Source organism: Sciurus carolinensis, chromosome 19, assembly GCF_902686445.1.
Source record: "Sciurus carolinensis chromosome 19, mSciCar1.2, whole genome shotgun sequence".
Taxonomy (NCBI): domain Eukaryota; kingdom Metazoa; phylum Chordata; class Mammalia; order Rodentia; family Sciuridae; genus Sciurus; species Sciurus carolinensis.
The window spans coordinates 29054922-29077889 of record NC_062231.1 but is presented as its reverse complement, the minus strand read 5'-3'; the positions used below and the strand labels follow the sequence as shown (position 1 = coordinate 29077889).

Sequence of the window (22968 nt, the reverse complement as noted above, 5' to 3'; positions counted from 1 at the left end):
TTACAAGGTGGAAGCAATTTTCCTTTTATAAATTACAAAAACTGAAGCATTAAAAAATGAAGTATTCAGATCATGCAACCAGGAATCAAACCCAAATTTGGCTCTTAAGCTTTGCACAAAGTTCACATGCCTCTTTACAACAGGAAGAGGTTGAGCTAATGGGAAGTTCAAGTTAAGATGGGAATCTCTTGTCTTCTCAGAGGGTGTTCTAGGGTGTCCAGGAACCAAAACTTCAAAAGACTTTATTCCCAGAAATCAGGTGATTCAAGAATGGACAAGAGGGCTGGGGATCTAGCTCAGTTGGTAGAGGGCTTGCCTCGCGTGAACAAGACCCTGGGTTCAATTCCCAGCACCGCCAAAAAAAAAAAAAACAAGAATGCACAAGAAATTTTATTTGTTATTCCATGCCAGAAAGAGTGAGGGTGTGCGTCTGTAAAGACTGAAGTGTTGTTGTCTGAATACAGGATCCAGCTTTGCAAGACCTGGAGAGCAACTTCCTGATACAGCAAAAGTTGGTCGAAGCTGCAAAGAAACTTGCCAATGAGCCAGACCTGTGTAAGACAGTGAAGAAAAAACGAAAACAAGATTACACAGACGCGGTGAGAAAGCTTCAGGAGATCGAAAATGCCATCAACGAGTACCGGATCAGATGTGGAAAGAAACCCAGCCAGAAAGCCACGGTCATGGTCGCAGGTCAGTGAAAAGTCGGGTTTTTTGAGTCCCACGGTCAGTCGGCACGATGGTATGTGGTATTTCTACACCTCTTCATTTGCTAAGAGAGTGGAGAAAGAAAAGGGTCTAAAGCAAGTGTCTTAGGAATCTCAGTAGCAGAGTTTGTGAACTTGATGCGCGGTGACTTGCTATGGTGACATGATACTATCGTATGACTCCAGTTTTCAGGATGAAAGAGCTTTTGCGGCAGGATTGGTTCATTATGAGACACTTTCACCTTTAACTGGGCTAAGGTCATTGTCAAAAGGCCTTTGGCAACAGGGCCTTCAGAGAGCGGGCCCTCACCCCGCAGCTTCTGGAAGGTTTTCAGGGCCGCAGACCCCGTCTCTGGAGGGGCTCTCCCCTCCATGCGTGTGGCTGGAGAAGAGCGCTTGGTGACAGCCCTTTGCGGAGGCTGTTTGGTGACGAGGACCTACCGGGACAGAGTGCAGAAAGGAGAAAGGCAGGTGCGTGACCACTGTGGGGTCCCCTTTAGGCAAGCGTGCCCACGAACCCGGCTTGGGAGAGAGTTCAAAGCCCTCATCGCCGTGGGATTTCAAGTACAAAATCCTGGCGACTTCCAGCTTCTCAACATCATGCCTCTGCGACTCTCAGAACAAAAGCCAACCGAGAAATCCCACTGAGGTCGATTTCAAGGCGAAACTGGCCTTCCCTGTGTGTTCAGGGGTCTTCAGTCTTGATGATTGAAATCTGATTGTTTCCCTTCGATGTCAAGAACGCTTCTTCCCCTTCACATTTGAATGTCTGAAGTGGCGGTGGTGTGTGACCTCGATGGTGGGCTCCCATCAGAATCGGCAGCATTTTCCTTTTTACGGAGACAGAACAGACTTGGGGAAGCACGGAGACTGGGCTGAGAACGCGCTGGTGCTTAGGGCCTGTGATTCAGGCTGCAGTGGCCGGGCTTCTGGAGAGGGCACGTGCAGGCGCCCGCACAGGTGTCCGGCGGCTACAGCTGGGAATGTGCAGTGGGGTTGGCCCTGGCAGCTGGCACATGCTGGCCCACAGAGATGGCGCTTGGCAGGCTCCTAGCCTTCATGCCATTTGTTGTAGCCCATTCATCCCCAAACCACAGGGTCCAAGTGTCCTCTGCAAATGGGACCCACGTTTGGGCACAAGTGGTGCCAGTGGTGAGGCCTCTATTGGGTAGGTTTTTTTAAGGGTGCCCAACAGCTGACCATACTGGCACCTCACCGTCAGGTTCCACTGAGTGGCCAGTGGAGAGAGTCCGCCTTAGAATCAGCCATCCCTCCCTCATGTCCCTGAAGCTGTGTTGACGTGGAGCATCTGCCTGGAACCTTTTAGCCAAAGCACTCGAGACTGAGTGTGGAAGAATTCACAAAAGTATATCAACATATGTGAGCTGTCTCTCTTCATCAAACACAGCCTTTCACATTTGAGCCAGACATGGTGGCACATGCCTGTAATCCCAGTGACTCGGGAGGCCGAGGTAGGAGGATTGCAAGTTTTGAGACCAGCCTCAGCCACTTAGCGAGACCCTGTCTCAAAATAAAAATGGCTGGGGGATGTGGCTCAGTGGTAATGTACCCCTGGGTTAAATCCCCAGTAGCCAAAAAAAAAACTGAAAGATTTGATACATCACCACTACCAAGAGCATTCTGATTGTCACTTGTAATGTAACCAGAACGCGAAGTGTGGGTGATGAACTAAGAAGCATCCCTAATGCTCTCTGAGGCTCTCTGTGTGCCAGGAGCTGGGCGGAGCTCTTACTCCGGCATGCCACTGGGGATCCCACCTGACACGGCGTCATTATCCCCGTTTTAGACCTGAGCCGGATGATGCTTGAGGGTCTAGGCGATCTGCCTCATCTCACTGCAAAGAGTGGCAGAAACCGGGTTTTAAACCCAGATATGGCTGATTTGGCGCTCTTCAACCAGGGGTGCTTTTCCTCCAGAAACGTTTGACACTGTTCGCAGACACTCTCAGTTGTCACAGTCGAGGGTGGGTTCTGCTGCAGGGGGCGGAGGCTGGAGCCTGCAGTGTGCAGGGATCCCCAGCGGAGTGTCCGGCCCAAAGCCAGCAGCACAGCCATCAGACCCCCACTCTGCTGGAAGAGCTCCCCACTGCTGCGTGAGCAAGAGGCCTTTCTGTTCTGTGAGGGCCCCAGACCAAGTTCTACTGCAGAGCATCCTAAAGCCAGGCTCCACTGCAGCTCATGGACAGCGAGGCCTGTGACGGACAGCGAGACCTGTGACGGACAGTGAGACCCGTGATGGACAGCGAGGCCTGTGACGGACAGCGAGGCCTGTGACGGACAGCGAGACCTGTGACGGACAGTGAGGCCTGTGATGGACAGTGAGACCCATGACGGACAGCGAGGCCTGTGACGGACAGCGAGGCCTGTGACGGACAGTGAGGCCTGTGATGGACAGTGAGCACAGCTACTGACAGCGAGTGCTCGGGTGGTGGGACATGTCTGGGAACATGCAAATCCCGTGCCACTTCACGGCGGGACTTGAGCGTCCTTGGGTTCGGGGGCCCTTGGGGGCCCTGGAACCAGTCTCCCACGGGTATGGAGGGACAGCTGCCATCCCTCATCATGTCTGTCTGACACGTAGATGTTTCCCTCTTCAGTGGTAAAGGAGCCGATTCTTATAACGTTCAGTATTCCTAACGCCATTTCATTAGTCACACGGGTCCACATGAGAATAAGACGCAGGCCATGGGAGACGGCTTTGTGGAACCCGCCCTGGCTGTAACGCGGGGTCCTAACGGCCGGTGTCTCTGTTCACAGATGACATCATCCCCTCAGAGAGCAGCTCCTTGTCGGACACCCCCACCTACGACGATCGTAAGTGCATATTCTGAAATCTCAAGATGATTTTTTAATTTAAGGAAAGCCTGCTCGGTCTTATTTTGTGAGAATCATAATACACTAACTCATTCATGCAGGGCAGTTGGAGAGGAGGCACAGGATTACTAATCTACTCCGGTTAAATCAGCACAAGTCGGTCTCACGATGAGGATTTGAGGCCCTGGGGAATATTTTTTAACTCCTCATTTTAAAGTAACCGTAGACTCACGGAGAACTGTGAATAACGTGAGTTCCTCACCTCGGTTCTCCCGCTGAGGATATTCTCTTTTCCTTTCTTTTTTGAACCGGGGTTGCTTAACTGCTGAGCCACCTCCCAGGGCTTTTTACTTTTTACTTTGAGACAGAGTCTCCCTGAGTTGCTCAGAGCTTCATTAAGTTACTGAGGCTGGCTTTGAACGTGCAATCCTCCTGCCTCAGCCTCTGGAGTCCCTGGGATTACAGATGTGCCATGCTGCACCCACTGGGGACAGTTCCTGTATCTCCAGTCCAACCCCAAGGCAAGGAGTTGGAGAAGCCTCCATCGCCTCTGCTTTCCAGGGGAGCGGAGCTCCTTGTCTTTTCCTTAAACAGCAGTTGCGGGTCACCCTGTCATCCCTGCAGGGCCCACGGCACGCCCACCTGTGTGGCTCACCTGTGTGGTTTCTTGGTGGAATGAGCTCTCGCGATGAGGGTGCATCACCCTGTAAACCCCTGCGCGTGGCTGGGCCGGCCGGCTTGCCGACACCAGGCACCTCCCCACCCGCTGCTGTGTCCGCCCCTAAAGCTCCACCGTTCCACATCTCTTCCTTGAGCTGAGGGTTGGGCGTCAGCGGCAGCCCTAAGAGGTGGCGATGGCCCTGCACAGCGCTGTGCGCTTTGGCCACAGAGGCCTCAGAGCTTGAAGGGACAGAACGAGCAGCAGGCTCTCCCTGGCCTTGGGCGCACAGGACTGGCTTTACTAGACATCTTAGAAGAGAGCATATGGCGAGACCATGCAAGTTGCTTCGGGCCAAGGGGAGTGCTCAGGGATTCCTTGCTTCCAGGGTATGAGATTCAGAACGATCCGTTTCTGGAAAGTCATCTCGTCCAGAAACACCATCTCTGGAAGCGCCCCTTGTGAATCACCCTCAGTTCTTCCTCTTGCCACGTGGCAGGGTGAGCTCGCTGATCTGTTTGCCTCCTGCTCATTCATTCTTTCACTTACCTGTTTTATAGCCAATGATGCCTTCACTCTTTCTGGGCAGCGACCAAGTTCAGTACCTCACTCTCCAAGAATTCTTCCCCCCAAGTCTCTCGGTGTTGAGCGAATCCACTTCAGGAAGTCGTCCCTCGGCGAGCAGTTCGTGGACGCCAGGCAGTCCAGGTGAGAGGCCCTTGGGCCTGTCTGCACAATGGTGCTAGGTTTGCTTGTTGTCAAAAAGGGACTCTGTTGTAGAACTGAGGCACGGAAACTAACCCAGAGATTGATTGTTGGTAGCATGGAGAAGTGTTTTCAAGAGACCTTCTGAAAAGCATTTAGCTCTTCGTTTAAAGTCTGTTTGATTTCTATTAAGTTATGGGGACATTAATTATCATCTGGATTTGGGTATCGTATCGTTTACTTTTGTGTTACTACGGCAAAATACCCGAATTAAGCAACTTATAAAGAGGAAAGGTCTGTTTTGGCTGCAGTTTCAGAGGTCTTAGTCCATCGTGTGTTGCTGTGTTGCCTCTGGGCCTGTGGTGAGGCAGAACATCATGGTGCCAGCGTGTGGCAGCACAGAGCTGCTCCTCTCACCGGGACCAGAAAGCAAAGAGAAAGAGGGGTGCAGAGTCCACTGTCCCTTCAAGGGCACACGCCCAGTGACCCAGCTTCTTCCACCAGGCGCCCTCCTGTCATCTCCAGGCTTCCCAGCGGCACCCAGCTGGGACCAGACCAAGGCTGCAACACAGGGGCCTCTGAGAGACATTCCAGACCCAAGGCAGAGCGGGTACAGCGTCCCAAGTCCAGTTTCGTAAGCCATGCTTGGGGGAGCTGTCAGTAAACACTGCTCTGCCAAACCAGCGGCCAGACCGGCTTCTGACCCTGCAAGTAAACTCAGGCTTGAACTCACCGTTCAGCCTAAAGAATACCACTTTTTTCTCAAATGTCTCAGGTAGAAGTTATAGAGAGCCATGAGACCAGGATTTTAAAAAGTGATAAATCAGTGTGGTTCCTGGAATTTGGCTGCATGGATCAATACTTTTTGTTTTGTTTTGTTTGTTTTTAATTAAGACCAGAAGTGTATCTCAGTGGTAGGGTGCTGCTGGGTTCAATCCCCCATACTACAGGGAAGGAAGGAAGGTGGGAAGGAAGCGAGGGAGGTAGGGAGGGAGGGAGGAAGGGAGGGAGGGAGGAAGGGAGGGAGGGAGGGAAGGAAGGAAGGAGGGAGGGAGGGAGGTGGGAAGGTAGGAAGGAAGGAGGGAGGGAGGGAAGGAAGGTGGGAAGGAAGCGAGGGAGGGAGGAAGGAAGGAAGGAAGGGAGGGAGGGAGGGAGGAAGGAAAGAGGGAGGGAGGGAGGGAGGGAGGGAGGAAGGTGGGAAGGTAGGAAGGAAGGAGTGAGGGAGGGAGTGGGGAAGAAAGGAGGGAGGGAGGTGGGAAGGTAGGAAAGAAGGACGGAGGGAGGGAAGGAAGGAAGGGAACATAGTACGATATCATTTTTGTCGTTAAAAAGCACAGATGCGTCTTTGTATATATCCTTAGGAAAAAACATGAAATCGTTTAGTGCTATATTGCATGCTGTGCTGAGGTATCAGATTATGGGCATCTAAATTTCTCTTTTTAATTTGTACTCTTGAACTTTTCTATAATGAATGTAGCTTACTTTGATAATAAGAAAGATTTTATTATTTTTTGGGGCGAGGGAACCAGAGGTGCTGGAGACTGAACCCAGAACCTCACTCTACCTGTGAGCTTCCCCTCACCCTCGGAAAGCGTTCTTGTTTGTTGGCAGCCTCAGGGGTTGAGCCCAGGGCCTGGCACATACCAAGCAAATGCTCTACCACTGAGCTATGTCCCCTCGGATTTTATTTTGAGACAGGGGCTCTCTCATAGTCCAGTCTGGCCTTGAACTTGCAATCCTCCTGCCTCAGCCTCTGTGCCACTGTTACCCAGCGGTACTGGGGATCGAACTCAGGGCCTTGTGCTTGCAAGGCAAGCAAGCACTCTACCAGCTGAGCTATCTCCCCAGCCCAAAAGTTATTTTTAATTTCAAAAACTTAACCTCAAGTTGTGTCCTCACTGGGCTCTAAAGTGAACAAAGTGATTTACAGACGTGGCTGCCTACTCCAGGGGCCAGTGTACAACAGCCTATGGGCAATCTGTCTTGCAACCTGTTTTTGGGTTGCCTGTGATCTAAGACTGGGTTTTATAATTTTAAGTAACTAGGGAAAGGGAATCACGCATTCATGTTGGCGACATGCGGAAATTACATGAAACTGATATATCAGTGTCCATGAGTAAAATGTTATTGGAATAAAGTTTTATTTAAACATATACCTGGCCATATTATCTCTGGCTGCTTTTGTACAGGGGTAAATCATTTCTTTGGGACCATCTGGGCCTCACAATCAAGCGTATTTGCTGTGAGCTGGCCTGGCCCTTACTCTGGTTGCTCTCAGCCTGTGTAACCTGGGATGGGATCCCAGGGATGGTCAACCACTGAGCCACGCCTACAGCACTCTGACTTTGGGACAGGGTCTTGCTAAGTTGCCCAGGCAGCTGGAACTTGCGATCTCCTATTCCTGACCCAGAGGCGTGTGCTTCCTCTGCAATCATCTGGGCCCACCAGGATGCCGGCCCGCAGACCACCTTTCTGCCAGCTTCCAGGAGGGGTCCTTTCAGTTCCGGGGGGGTGGAGAGGCTCACTGTTTCTCGAATTCCTTTCTAATCGTCACAGAGAAATGCTGTCCGCACAGAGCAGCCCCTACAAGACTCTGGAGAGGCGGCCCCCAGGGGGACGCAGCATGCCCACCACGCCGGTCCTCACCCGCAACGCCTACAGCAGCAGCCACCTGGAGTGAGTGTGCCCTTCTGCCTGCCCTGGGTTGTGTTTGGTCAGTCTAAAGGACTTCCTGCAGGAGGGCCTGTGTCAGTCTTCCATATTTTCTGCTGACTGACAGTTTCCAATATGTCAGCAAAGAAAATGCACCTGATTTGTCCGGAACATATTGGATTCTTGGTACTTTAATTTCCCCACCAGATATTAGCGTTCATTTTTCAATGGTGAGGATACAGATAACGATAATGGCCGAGTTTGGAAGTGTTTGCTGGGTGCCCTACTGAATGTTTTATAGGTTGATACTATTGTATTATCTAGTCTCCTCCACGAGCCTATTGTGGAGGGGATATTAGATCCTGCTTTCATCTTATTTTACAAAGACAGAAGCTGAGCAGAGAGGTGAAAGGTCATGCCCAAGCTCGTGCTGCCGGGAGGGCAGCTCAGATATCTGCCTCTGGGGCCCTGCTCCAGAGCACGTGTCCCCATGCGGGTCTGACTTACCCTGATGTCCTACAGGAAGGGAGCCCTCCACAGACACATCCAGGGGGTCTTCTGGCTTGGAAGCTCGTTTCCTCCCCTGAAAGGGGTGGGCTTGCACGACTGACCCCCCCACTTCCTCCTTTGGTGGTGGCAGTGCACTGGGTGTGGCTGGTGGGCTGGGCACATAGTTAGATCCTGCCATGCGGTCAGCCAGGGGCCTCAAACCCCCTGCCACCCGGAGCCGGCGCCCCCCGCACCGTGGCCTCTCCGTCCACGAGTCCTGCCTTCCTGCTGGTCTCCTACACATCTGCCGCCTTCTCTCCCAGACCACAGGCTTCATCTCAGCACTGCCGCCAGCGGAGCGGGAGCCTCGAGTCCCGGTCCCACCTGCTGTCTGAGATGGACGACGACAAACCATTTCTCTCCCTCTCCAAATCCCAAAGAAGCAGCAGCACCGAGATCCTGGACGACGGGTCTTCCCACACCAGCCAGTCCAGCTCCGAGTACTACTACGGGCCGCCCGCTGGCCCCTGCTACGCCACGCAGACCCTGGACACCCGTGCCCGGGGCCGGAGAAGGTCCAAGAGACAGAACGTGGGCACGTCCAGCTCGGGAAGCATGCCCAACCTGGCTCAGAAGGACAGCTCGCACAACGGCGTGCCCTGCAGGGGCCCCGAGCTGCCCGCGTCCAGCTACTACATCACGGCCTCCACGCCCTATGCTGAGGGTGACCTGTACTACGGCGGGGGCTGCGTCTTCGAGAGCGACACAGAGGGACAGTACAGCCTCAACCCCTCCTACCGACCCTCCGCCCACTACGCGTATGAGCGCCAAAGGGACTACTGCAGGTCCTTCCACGAGGACGAGGTGGACCGTGTGCCCCCCAACCCTTACGCCACCCTCCGGCTGCCCAGGAAGGCCGCCGTGAAGTCCGAGCACATCACCAAGAACATCCACAAGGCCTTGGTGGCCGAGCACCTGCGTGGCTGGTACCAGCGCGCCTCCGGGCAGAAGGACCCTGGGCACAGCCCGCAGGCCAGCTTCGACTTGGACAGGGGGTCCCCGCGATGCCTGGGGTTCACGGGGCTGCAGGTACCCCGCTCCCCAAGCAGTCGTGCGTCCTCCTACTCCTCAGGTAAGAGCCCGGCGGAGCGCACGCCCGCCACCCTGAACCACCCTCCCCGGGCCGGGAAACCCGCCACCCAGGGCCCTACGGTGGTATCGATTCCCTGCAAGCACAGTAAGAGCTGCCCACTCGGACCGTCCCCCCCGAGTCTCCTGAGGCGGCCTGCAGGCTCTGTAGCATCTGCCCATGGCCTGCCCACGCCAGCTGCGGTGGAGGCTGGCGGGCACGTCCCTTCTACCTCCTTCACTGATAACCACATCTTTCAGTGCGTTGGGGCACTGAGGTCGGGCACTTTAGAGGGTCAGAGTGAACATTTCAGGCAAACAGAAAGCATTAGGAGTTCAGGTCCATCCCCGTTCACCACTAAGATCCGGTGGAGACTGGAGGAAAGCCGCAGAGGCTGGACCTCCTCACCTGCCGGCATATCTGGTCCACTTCAGGGTTGACTTAGGGACTTCTGGGGGCTGCCTTTACTAGAGGAGGGTCCCCTGCAGACCCAGGCGTTGTCGGACCTAGCTGCACCCTCTGCTGATCTTGGTGAGGGACCCACTGAGAGGCCGTCTAAGGAGAAGGGTGTCCCGAGACGCATGACTTTAGGCCCCTCAGCATGCTCAGGGCTCCTGGCCTCAGGGGTCGCAGGCAGCTCAGCGGAATGTGTGAGAATCAAGCACGTTTAAAACTCTAAGGACGAATACCTGAACACCCAAGGTCATGAGTCCTGCCCTTCCCTTAAAATGACACCTGTGTGAGTCAGAGTGTGGGGATTCCTGAATCATGGGCCAGTCGGTCTGAACTGCACCTTTAAAAGTCTCATAAGTTTGTTGACGAGAACTGTTGCTGTGGAGATTACTGTTCAGGGTCAAGTTCTCTCCTGTCTGTGCAGGACTTTGGACTTCCGCGAGGGCTGCCCCATCTCTGACCGCATCTAACACATCAAAAGCCTCCTATCCTGGCTTCTTGTTATTGATGGCTCTGGTTTAGAGAACGCTTGTCCCCACTGAAGTTCAGGGCGATGCATGGACAATGTTCACAGACCAAACGTAGGCAGAGTACCACAGGCCGATAGCCAGAAGGGAAGGAGAGGCTCCTGGGCTGGACTCAGTCACGGGGCTGCCCAGGGAGATGCAGGCCTATCTCTGGGCCCCTGGTGCCCCTGGCTCTGGCCAGTGTCTGGGGCAGAGTGAGGATGGAGAGAATTCCTGGTGCAGGCGGCACGAACCCTGCTGACCGGCAGGACGTGGCCCCCAGACCAAGAGTATCTCTTTTGAAGGGGGACGTGGGTCAGCTCGGCCTTCTGGCGTGCTCCTCTTCCTGCCTGCGTCTAACGGCTGCAGGGACGCGTTACAGCAGGCGTGCCTCATCTCCACCCACACACATTTCCACAGCCCCGTCCAGACACCCAACGGCTCTCACAGTGACCCGGGTTTGGGAGAAATGACAGCCAGTTGTGTGCAGCGCCATGAGGCTCCCTGGGTGCTTCGCGTGCTCTTGCACCCGTGGGTTCTGTGTGGCAAGTGCCACGGTGGGCTTGTTATCCATCTGATTGTGCAGGGTGGACAGCCGGGCCTGGAGAGTTTCAAGGACCCTGCTCAGGCTTCCGAGCTGGTGCATGGAGGCCTGGGGATCCTCCCCAGCCTGACCTCGTAACCGCCCAGCCTCAGAGCCTCCACTCAGAGTTCGGAATCGTTCTTGGAAGCTCAAAGCGTGAGTCTTCCATCTGTTCGTCAAACATGTGGCCCCAGGAATTCTCAGGGGTGTCTGTCGCAGGTTAGGTTGGTTGCCAGAAACGAACAGAGAAGAGCAGGAAGGAGACGGGCCGTGCTGGACTTTTGAGTCCTGTGACCACAGGCACTGTGGCCAGGGCGTGTGTCCTAGGCAGGGGGCAGGACAGGTTTCACAGGGCAAGCGCCCAGTGAGGAGGCTTCCACACTGTTCCAGCTCCGCCCTCTGAGGCTAACCCTCCTCTTCCTGAGCACCTTCCTGGACCAGCTCCATGACCCAGCCCCCATCTTTTTTAGACAAAAAAGTTCTATGTACCTCGATCTTGCTGGCGGCCAACATGACCTCAGGCTGAGGAATAGTCAGGTCTCAACAGATCTGCTGGCAGAACGCTTTTCCCCAAAGGTCTCCAACAAATTCCAGCTCATCATCTTTCTTACAGCCGAAGCCTGTGTTCAGCCACCACAGACTGCAAAGGAAGATTCTCTCCATATATGAGGGTTGTCCCCCGCTTATCTTTGGGTTATTTTTAAAAATATTTTAATCAAAAAATTTCTTTTTTTCCCATGTATTTTATTGGTGCCTTGGAGTTGTGTGAAACGGTGGAATCTGTGGTCACACATTCATGCAAGCACACAGTGTAACAATATCATTCTTCAGTATCGTTCCCAGTAGTTCCCCATCCTCTCCTCCCCACCCGGTCCCTCTGCTCTTCTGCTGATCTCCCTTTAATTTCCATGGGGGTCTCCCCTTTGTTTTCCTTATTTTGGTATAGTTTCCACATATGAGAGAGAACATACAAGCCTTGACTTTGTGAGTTTGGCTTATTTCACTTAACATAATGTTCTCACCTTCCATTTTCCTGAAAATGACATAATTTTATTTTTCTTTATGGCTGAATAAAACTCCGTTGTGTATCTGTACTATATTTTCTTTATCCATTCATTCACCGATGGGTGCCTAGGCTAGTTCCATAGTTGGGCTGTTGTGAATTGTGTTGCTCTACACCTGGGTATGCGTGTAGCACTGTGTTAAGATGACTTCAGTTCTTTAGGATAAATTCTAAAGAATGGTCTAGCTGGGTCCTGTGGTGGTTCCAAGCCTAGTCTTTTGAGGAGCCTCCACACTGATATCTATAGTTGTTGGACTAACTTACTATCCCACCAACAGTGTAAAAGTGTTCCTTTCTTTCCACATCCTCTCCGCATTTGTTATTATTTGTACTCTTGATGGCTGCCATTCTGACTGGCGTGAGATGTAATCTCAGTGTGGTTTTGATTTGCATTTCCCTAATTATAATGATGTTTAACATTTTTTTACATACTTGTTGGCCGTTCATTTGCCCATTTATTAATTGGGTTGTTTAAGTTTTAGGAGTTCTTTGCATATTATAGATATTAGTCCTCTGTCAGAAGAGTAGGTAGCAAAGATTTTCTCCCACTCTGTGGGTTCTTTCTTCACATTCCTAGTTGTTTCCTTCACTGTGCAGAAGCTTTTTGATTAGATGCTGTCCCATTATTAACTCTTGGCATTATTTCCTGAGTTTTAGAGTGCCTCTTGAGAAAATCATTGCCTGTGCCTAAAAGATGGAGTGTGGACCCTACGTTTTCTCCTAGGAGTTGCATGGTTTTATATGTATAGTTGTATAGTTACGAAGACTAGTTCCTAGGTCTGTAATTCATTTTGAGTTGATTTTTGTGTAGGGTGAGAGATAAGGGCCTGGTTTTATTCTTCTACCGTTTGTTAAAAAGGCTGTCTTTTCTCCGATACATGTTTTTGTCACCTTGATCAGGATCAGGTAACTGTAGATGTGTGGGTTTCTCTGTGTCTTCTCTTCTGTCCCATTGGTCAACGTGTCTGTTTTTATGCCAATCCCATGCAGTTTTTATCACTATAGCTCTGTACTATAATTTGATGTCTGCATTGCTTTTTGGGCTTAAAATTGCTTTGCCTAGTCTGGGTCTTTTATTATTAAAAATGAATTTTAGGACTGTTTTTCTCTATTCTGTGAGAATATCATGGTATTTTGGTGGGAATTGCATTGAATTTGTGTATTGCTTTTGTTAGTATGGCCACTTAAACAATATTAATTCTGCCTACCCATCAACTTGGGAAGTCTTTTCATCTTCTGAGGTTGTCTTCAATTTCGTTCATCAACACCCTATAGTTTTCACTGTAGAGGTCTTTCACTTCCTTAGTAGATCTATTCCTAGGATTTTGTTGATTTGTTTTTGTTTTGTTTTGTTTTTTGAGGTTATTGTAAATGAGATTATTTTCCTGATTTCTTTCTCAGAAGACTCACTGTTGGTGTAGAAGAAAGCTATTGATTTTTGTATGTTGATTTTATAATCTGCTACTTTGCTGAATTAGTCCATTGGCTCTAGCGTTCTTCTGATGGAAGAATCATATCCTCTGCATACACTGGTAATTTAATTCTTTTCTTTCCTATTTTTATCCCTTTCATTTCCTTCTCTTATATAATTGCTCTGGCTACAATTTCTAGTGCTATATCAAATAGGAGCGGTAAGAGTGGACATCTTTATCTTGTTCCCAATTTTAAAGGAAATGCTTTCAGTTTTTCTCCATTCACTATGATGTTGGCTTTGGGTGTGTTGTGTAGTCATTGTGATATTTTAGGTTCCTTCTATCCCTAGTTTCTTCCATGTTTTTATCATGAATTAATGGTTGCTAAATTTTGCCAAAGGCTTACTCTGCATCTATTGAAATAACTGTGATTTTTGTCATTAATTCTACTTAGGTGGTGAGTTACTTTTATTGATTTGTGACTGTTAAACATCTTTGCATCCTTAAATCCCTGGGATAAAACCAACTTGGTCATGATGTGCAGTCTTTTTAAATATGTTGTTGAATATGATTTGCTAATATTTTATTGAAGATGTTTGCAGCTAAGTTCGTCAGGGATATTTATCTGTAGTTTTCTTTCCTTGATGTGTCCTTATCTGGTTTTGGTATGAATTTTAAAGTTTTCTATTCTTTTCTATTCCATGTGGTGACTTGAAGAACATTAGTTCTTCTTTAAAAGTCAGGTAGATTTTAGCTGAGAATCCATCTGGCTGTGGACCTTTGTTACTACTTCTATCTCATTGCTAGTTATTGCTCTGTTTAGGTTTTTTTTTATGTCCTCTTGATTCAATTTTGGTAAGCCATATATGTCTAGAAATGTATCCCTTAATTTGAGGTTTTTGAATTGTGTAACTTTTCAAAACACTCTGTGTGATCCTCTGGGTTCCTGTGCTGCCTGTCATGACTTCTCCTTTTTCACCTCTAATTTTATTAATTTAGGCCTTCTCTCTTTTTCTTTTGTTTGGTTTAGCTAAGGTCTTATTAATCTTGTTTATCTTTTCAAAGAACCAACTCTTCGTTTCATTGATCCTTTGTATTTTTTTTTTAAATTCCCAACTTCATTGATTTCGGCTCTGTTTAATTATTTCCTTCCTTCTACTGGTTTTGGAATTTGTTCTTGTTCTTCAAGGGTATTGAGATGCCTCAGTAGGTTGTTTATTTGGAATTGTTCTGATTTTCTTACGGAGGCATTTATCGCTCTTAACTTTCCTCTTAGAACTGCCTACATAGTGTCCTGGAGGTTCTGGTATATTCTATATATTCTCATTTGATTCTAAGCATTTTTAAATTTCTTCCAATTTCTTCTATTACCCATTTATCATTCAAAAATGTATTGTCCAATCTCTTTGTGTTTATATAGTTTCTGTAGGATTTGACTGTTTGGGGATGGAATGTTCTATAAGTATCTATTAAGTCCATTTGATTTATAATATTTATTTTTAGACCTGAAGAGTCTTTACTCAGTCTGTGTCTGAATGAACTATGTGTTGGTGACAGATGTGTTGGGATTTATCTGAATTCAAGTAGTGTCTGTTTTATATTATTAGGTGCACCAACATTTGGGGCATAAACATTAACCATTGTTATATCTTCTTGTTTGGATGTCCCTTTACCAGAATGTTGTGACCTTTCTTGTCTCTCCTGAGTAATTCTGAAGCAGACTTCAGGCCAAAACTGGACATGAGAGTAGCCAGTTCTGCTTGTTTTCAGGCTCAATTTAGATAGTATATCAGTTTCTGTCCTTTGCCTTTCAGCCATGGCTGTCTGTGCCTATAAGGAGAGTCTCTTGCCAACAACATATAGTTGGATCCTGTTTTGTAATCCAGTCTGCCAGCCTATGTCTTTTGATTAAAGAGTTGAGATCATTTACATTAAATGTTATTGTAGAAGGATGTTTATTAATTCTTGCCATTTTGATTTATTTTTACTGTTTAATTTGGTCCTGTTCTCATTTGCTTAGCTACTCTTTAGTTTCATGGCTTCCTTTAATTTCTACTTATCTTGGAAGGTTTTACTTCTCCTTTGATTCTGAAACATAGCTATGCTGGATAAAGCAATGTTGGTTGATAGTTATTTTCTTTCTGAGCTTAGAACACATCATTCCAAGCCCTCCTGAATTTTAGAGTTTGCACTGAGAAATCAGAAGTAATTGTGATTTGCTTGCCTCAGAATATAATCTGGAACTTTTCTCTTGAGACTTTTAAAATTCTTCCCTTTTTCTGTATGTTAGGCATTTTAATTATAATGTGTCATGGGGAGGTTCCTTTTTGATCTTGTATATTTGGGGTTCTGAATGCATCCTGCATGTAAATGTCCATCACATTCTCAAAGTTGGAAAATTTTTGTCATTTTTTTTAAGAGGTTTTATGATTAGCTTGCATCTCACAACCCTCTTAGATTTCAGTGATTCTTAAATTTGGTCTCTTAATGTTGTAACAGACTTCTTGTGTATTCTGGTCTTATTTATTTGGTTACTTATTTACTTTTTTTTAGTACTTCCAAACACTTTGTCCTCCAATTTCCAATTCTATCATAAGCATGGTCTACTCCATTCAAGAGATTTTCAACAGAACATTCTATTTAATTTATTGTGTCTTTCATTTTCAAGATTTGTTTGGTTCTTTTTCACTATCTCTATCTCCTTATTGAATTTCTCATTCATATCTTGTACTAATTTCCTAAATTCATTCAGTTGTTTTCCTGTGCTCTCTTGGAAATCATTGGTCATTTTTATGATCATTCTTTTGAATGCTTTATCTTATATTTTACCCACTTCAATATCTTTTTTTATTTTAATTTTACAGACTGCATTTTGATTCATTGTACACAAATGGGGTACAACTTTTCATTTCTATGGTTGTACACGATGTAGATTTATACCATTTGTGTAATCATACATGTACATAGGGTAATGATGTCTGTCTCATTCCACCATCTTTCATACCATGACCCTCCTCCCTCTCATTTCCCTCTACGTAATCTAAAGTTCCACCATTCTTCTTTCACCCACCACCCACTCCCATTATGTATCATCATCCACTTATCTAGGAAAACATTTGGCCTTTGGTTGTTTGGAATTGGCTTGTGAAGTTAAAATTTGGTGCAGCCACTCTGGAAAGCAGTATGGAGATTCCTCAGAAAACTTGAAATGGACCCACCTTTTGATCCACTTATCCCACTCCTCAGTTTATACCCAAGGGACTTAAAATTAGCATACCACAGTAATGCAGCCACATCAATGTTTATAGCAGCTCAATTCACAATAGCTAGATTGTAGAACTAACCTAGATACCTTTCAACAGATGAGTGGATAAAGAACCTGGTATATATATACAGAATGGAATATTATTCAGGCATAAAGAAGAATAATATTATGGCATTTGCAGATAAATGGATGGAATTGGAGAATATCACTCTAAGTAAAATAAGCCAATTCCACTTCAATACCTTTGGAGTCAGTTGCTTTATGAGGTGTTGTATTACCTTGCTTTTTTCATATTTCTTATATTCCTATGTTGGGTTTTATGCATCTGTTGGGATGGATTTCTCTTTATAGGGAACAGCCTTCTCTTGCCAGTGTCCTATAGTGATCTAGATTGACCCCTCATCAGTGTGGTATCCACAGCCTCAGTGTTAATTCTCAGTTTTGTCTGTAGATGTGGATGTGCATGGGTGGGTCCAGAGCTCCTCCACCCCAAGCCAGTCCTACTTGGGGCCTGGTCATTCGTGTGAGGATTCTGTGTGTTCTATTATTTGTTTTAAAGCATTGCTGAAGTCCGTTGTTAATCCGTGTGTGCAGCCAGGTGCACTGTCTTTTGCTGGGTGTGGTTTAGCAGCAGAGTCTCTTACCTGTGAACTTGTGGTGTCTTTGTACATTCCCAGCACCTTGTGCCTTCTCAGTATTTGAAGTACATCTTGCTTTTGAGTCCGACCACCATTTCATCTCCTTCAACTCTTCACCAGTTTTAAAAATTTGTCTTTTAGTTAACCTTTTCCCACTAATAATAACATTGCTAGCTATCATTTGTGCACGTGTGTGTGTGTGTGCAGTACTAGGGATCGAACCTGGAATAAGCGACCACCATACCACTGAGCTACATCCTCAGCCTAACGTGATTTGGTCATTTCATCCCCAAATTGGAAAAGGAGCTCTCTGGATTCCAGATTCTGTCTCAGCTGTGGCTGTGGCTCAGTGGTAGAGTCTGTGCTTAGCGCAGGCAAGGCCCTGAGGGTCAGTCCCCAAAAACAAAACCTGGGCCCCTCACGTCTGCTCTCCACACAGCTGGTTATAACATGCTTCTAAGTGACCCAAACAGTTTTCACTTTGAATATTCAGCTAATTTTTATCTCTTCCATTCTGATTTCCAGTGTCTTCTACAAATGCTTCTGGGAACTGGAGGACCCAGTTAAGCATAGGGCTATCTGAATACGAGACTCCAGCACCTTCCTACACCAGCTGCTACGGCACCGGCTACCACCCTTTGCCCTCTCCCAACAGGTAAGAAGCAGTGCTCACATTTTAGCCTGGTCCTGGTCAAAGAAGCCAGATCTCCTCCCTACTCCATGACGGTCAAGTCACCTAACTCGGGGTTGGTAAACTGCAGCCTGCAGACCAAGCCCAGTTTTGGTAAGATAGCATTTTATTGGAAAGTGGCCACGCTCACTGACCTTTATGCTAGCTATAGTCATTCTTGCACGATGAGCGTGAAGCCAAGACAGAGATAACCAGCAAAGCCAGAATATCTGGCCCCTTAAGGAAAAGTTTTCTGAGCACAAATATGGTTCATTCAAATTCTACCCTGGTCTTAGAGTCTGTACGTGAAATTCTGAGGCGGGGCAATACATGAAACTCTATTGTTGATAAGGTCCACTGTCTGTCCTGCAACTCTGCAGGAAATCTAAGTCCTCTCCAGAAAGCAGTCCATACCAAGGTCCTCACAGACAGCTGACTTGACATTAGCCCTTTGTTCCTTTGTGTCTGACCCTGTGTTACAAGAACCGTGGGTTTAAAGAACTGCAAACTCTTGATCACGTAGTTTTCCATTCTCATTATGCAAAGGAGGAATTCCATTTGGAGAGGTCGTTTCTCCCTCTTGGTCACAAAATATAATCCCCACCCAGGTGCCAAGAAGTGCTGAGCACATTCTGTTTTTTCAGAAACTTTGATTTTTCTTCTTAGGATTGCTTCAGGCAGCAGAGACTTGTACAGACTCTTAACGAATGAAGAGGTCTGCCCTGGGGCTTTGGAGAGCTTCGTTTCTATGAAGGCCCACAGGGTTGCATGCAAACTGCAGACTTTAACCCCAAAACCTTGTTTGTGTTCTCCACATTCAGCGGGAGTTTTTCTTGGCTTGAAATGTTAAGACAATTGTCTCAGCTTAACAAAGGGTGTGCTCAAAATAGACTTTTAATGAAAATATACTTCAGAGGACGTTGGGTGCTTGGGCTTGGGGGAGTCATGCTTGAACAGGAGTTAGGAGCAAGAACCCAAAGGACTGGCCCCATCTTTGAGCTGGACCTTCCTGTTCAGATCTAAGCACAATGCACCCTACATTTGCAAACAGCTCCTGGTTTCTCTGATTTTATGTTCTCCCTTGACGTAGTGTGCAAGAGAGCCCCGCTATCTCTACCATCTCTCTCACTGGACTCAGGAAGTGCTCAGCACTTTCAGAGAAAAGTCTGTTTTTCCCAAGTCTGCCGATGGGTCGGGCAGCTCGAGAGGGTCACGGCTGTCAGAGGTTCATAATGTACAGGAAACCAGAAGCTATTTACGGACCCTATTGTATGTGTATGTGCAGGCATACATGAGCTCAGTGTGGGAGCTTTGGCACAGTAAAGGAGTGAACAGTGACGTGTCCATCAGGACACCGCCCGGAGGTGCCAGCTGTTGGGCATATTTCCCCCAGTTTCCTGTACCAGTTTTAACACGGTAATAATGATATCTTAGGTGCATTTTTCACACATCATGTTGCCTATGAAATTCCATATCCCATTTCTTAAACTTAACATCCTAACATAACGTTTTGTTTCTTAAAATTTTTAAACCTTATTTTATATGACTGATAGGCTATTCCGCTTAATGAATGTAGCATACTTTATTTAAAAGCTCCCAAGTTTTTGAACAATTGATGGTTTTTAGTTCTTCCTTCTTTTTTTCAGCTGTTAGTCATGCTGCTATTAACATCTTTGTGCAAAACATTTGTCTGAATTCCAGATTATTTCCTTAGGACGCATTCCAAATGTAGAGTTAATGGATTAAACTGAAAAGTGTGTTTTTTAAGCTTCTGCTTCACGGAAAATTTTGCCCATTTACCCTCCCATCTGCAGAGAGGTAGAAGTCCCTCTATCAACCTATATGTTTCTGTAGGACTTTTAATCATGGTGCAATCTGATCAGTTTTATTTATTAACAAGGTGGGTGTAATAGCACAAATTGTGTGTTGTTTTTATGAAAACATGATTTTTAAAGTAAGAGACAAAATAAGTTTCAAGATACAGAGGAAAAACTTTAGATTTTCCTTTTAACTAAGGATGTGAAATACTTAGCAATATATCAGGATTTTTAAAGGTAAACTGAGTGCACTATTTAGAGAGCCTTTCCCTAAAGTACCCAACTCCTGCTTCTGTAGAAAGCTCTACAGCCTTGCCGATCCCACCTTCTCCCCAGCGGGAGTCGGTGTGGGGGTCGCTGGCACAGGCTCTCCCAAGTAGGAACGCTGGTGGCCCTTGTGCGTCCGAGTGTGTAGGGCCTCGTTCTCGGCTCCGCTGCTGCACTCTGTGTTTTGGAATAACGTCTGTTCCTTTGCTTCCTGTTTCCTCCCCACCCTGTCTAACTCTGCCTACCACCAGGCAGAACCCAGGGCCTCTGTCCCGGAGAGAGGTTGTGTCTCCCAAAATGAGATCAGTTTTGCCTTCTCTTTTGCTAAGCGTAGCCGGCCATAGTAAGTACAGTCCAGTCCCCGCTGCGTGTGTGGCCTCTCTGGAGTTGTGCTTGCTCTGGTGTGCGGAGTTATGAAATCTGGCTTTGCCTTTGTTACCTGGAAACACTAAAAACCCTGGACTGACCCCCCATTTGTTTCCAAAGCTCTTCCTCCCAAGGCTTCGTCACCCATACTAAAAGGTGTGGAAATGTCAGTAGAAACCCGCTAACCCTCTAACCTGTTTTAACCTACTGTTATGGTAATGTGGTTTTGCTCATCAGAGTGGTTTGTGTGACGGGGTGTGCTTATTTAAACAAACCATCCAAATACACCTACGATTTTTAAGTGCGATGTGGTTTCCTGGGTCACTGCCAAGTCAAACTTGACCCCTAAGCCTTCGGGATGTAGAAAGTGTCCAAAGGTGTTTCTGCTGCCCTTAGATATATTCCTTTGTCACTGAGGAAGGTAGACGACATATTCTCTTAATCTGAAGACTACTTAAAATGTAGTTGTCAAAAGGTACTTTTTAAAAAGTTAACAATATGACTCTTGAATTTTAAAGCAAGCATGTATTAATTTCACTCATCAGTAATGGAACTAGCAGATTGTTTATGCTGGTTCAAAGAGAATTCTAGACAATGAAAGAGACATCACTGGGCTAAGGTTACTCAAGCAGATCCCAAACTAGTTAATATCCTACGAGATAGGAAGACCGCAGCCAGGGCCTTTCCTACCACTCAGAAGCGATTGTATTTCTTCCTGACAAAACCCTGTGACTTACTGTGTGACGGACGCCCTCTGAGTCTGGGTCGATGGTAGATGTCCAGGAATGGAAGGTGGGCCTGAGAGACCCTGCCCCGTGTGACGGAGGGGCTGCGGCAGCCTCGGCCTGCCTCCCGGTTCTGGACACCTGTGGTGTTTCCTGCTGACACAGCCGTCTGTGTGCCCACAAGCCCTAACTGTGTGGTTCTTCTACAGGCAGTACCCAGAGGGCCGCCGGCTGGACGGTGCAGCTGGGACCCGGCTGGAGGGCGGCCTGGAGAGCGGGCAGCAGAGGCTGTACTGGCACGAAGACTCAAAGCCTGGGACGCTAGTCTGACCTGCCGTCGGGGCTCCTGGCCGCGCCTGCGTCTCACCCTGGTGTGCCTTGCAAGATGTGCGTGTCTGCCCCGAGGCCGTGGGCTCCAGAGACCCAGGGCGCCCGGCTGAAGGCTCAGGCTGCCTGCACACCACCCTCTGCGCCCCAGGCACCCTTCTCCAGGTCTGGGCCCCCGGGGCCCTTGCAGGACAGGACTCCGCTGGATGCCCTTCCCCTCAGCTCGCCCTGGGGAAGGGAGCGAATCGTTGAAGGCAGACCTCAAAACTGTGACTGCATTCAGGGAGGGCGTCCCGGCGGGCGGGAGGCTTCAGAGCACAATTGGGAATGAGGAGGGGCGGGAAACCGGGGTCCTGGGCCGCGGCTCATCAGCACCTGTGACCCGTGAGCCCCGGAGCGGAGCGTCCACAGACACGGGCCATTAGACAGTATTGGAAAATTACTTGAAGAGAAGCTGGGTTTCGGTGAAGTTGCGAATGTGTGCAAATGTTTTAGGCTATTATGAGGAGTGACTTTTCACAAGCACCGTGACATGGTGACATGAGCTCTAGACAGACACGGCCCTGGCATCCTGCCGGGTGACTTCCTGGTAGCAACTGGGGAAACGCAGCAGCCCGCTGGCCACCTGAGTGCTTGGAGGGCTTCCTAAGGTACCGAGTCCCCAGCACCTGTTTCCTTCCCGCCCCCTCCGGTGTGATGAGCTGTTCTTCTTCGGGCCGGGGACTGTCCCCCTTGCCTGTCCCATGAAGTTGTAGACCCAATGCAGTACGTTTTCATAATCAAGAGTTTGAAGAGTGTTTTAGGTGATACCGAAAGGGCCCCAGACAATAACCAAACCAAACCGAACAAAGCCACATCATCGTAGGTGAACTGCGTGCCTTAAGATGGCGAACCTTAGGGAATTCGGGAGCCCACCAGCTGTTCCGCGTCACCCAGTGGCAAAAATGAGATTAGCACTAAAAGAAAAAATCCCTTGCCGTTGCGTAGATTGAACTATGAGGCTAGAGCTACCTCATGCCTTCCCAGGAAGAACCGATTGGCTGTGTTTTATCGTGGGGTGGGTTGGTTGGTTGAACAATTGATTTCCGTCTTCCAGACCTCTCCTTGTCACCCTGACTGGCGTCACAGTCCCATCAAAAGGTGCTCCTGGACCCTCCCCTTTTATACCCGTTTCCTGTTCATATTGTGAATAGAAACGTTTCTGAACAACTTTTTTGGAACATTTTCTACCTATATTCCAAAGCATGTAATATATACATAAAAATGATTTGCTAAACTGGTCCTTAGTCATTTGTATCATTAGAAATGAAGTCTGGGGGAAAATTTGGAAAAAAACCACAAGCAAAAAATAACTTATTCCTTTTTGCATATTTGTATAGCCTTCTAGATGCAGAAATGCCTTTTTGCATATTCTTTTACTGTTCTGACTTTTTAAGACCTATTATTTTTTTACGTAGGTCAATAAACTAAAGGTGTGCTACTGAAAATGTCTGTGCGTCTTTCCATTGATGTCGGGGCTCGCCCGAGGCCGTCTCAACGCTCTGCCTCAATGTGGGGCGAGAGGTCAGGTTTTCAGTACTTGATCTGAAGGTGCACATCGTTTTTACATCTGAAAACAGGTTCGCCTTTGGTTGGTGGCCCATCCCAGCTGAGCTGCAAGCTCTTTCTTGCTCCGTGATTCATAAAGCAGCGCTGTCTGTTA

The 22968-nt window shown here is 47.9% G+C and overlaps 1 protein-coding gene across 4 annotated transcripts in view; it reads left to right on the top strand.

Moving 5' to 3' along the window:
* Frmd4b (FERM domain containing 4B) overlaps positions 1-22747 on the top strand; it is a 248651-nt gene extending 225904 nt beyond the window's left edge. For 3 of the 4 annotated variants that reach the window (XM_047534882.1, XM_047534881.1, XM_047534879.1), the window contains 7 exons: positions 465-693; positions 3485-3541; positions 4760-4907; positions 7461-7580; positions 8369-9177; positions 17620-17749; positions 21149-22747. In XM_047534882.1, the coding sequence (XP_047390838.1) occupies positions 465-693; positions 3485-3541; positions 4760-4907; positions 7461-7580; positions 8369-9177; positions 17620-17749; positions 21149-21269 (1614 nt within the window). In that variant the 3' untranslated portion in view covers positions 21270-22747. The remainder of the gene's footprint in view (positions 1-464; positions 694-3484; positions 3542-4759; positions 4908-7460; positions 7581-8368; positions 9178-17619; positions 17750-21148) is intronic. The other variant, XM_047534880.1, reaches the window with a different exon arrangement.
* The last annotated feature ends 221 nt before the right edge of the window (positions 22748-22968 follow it).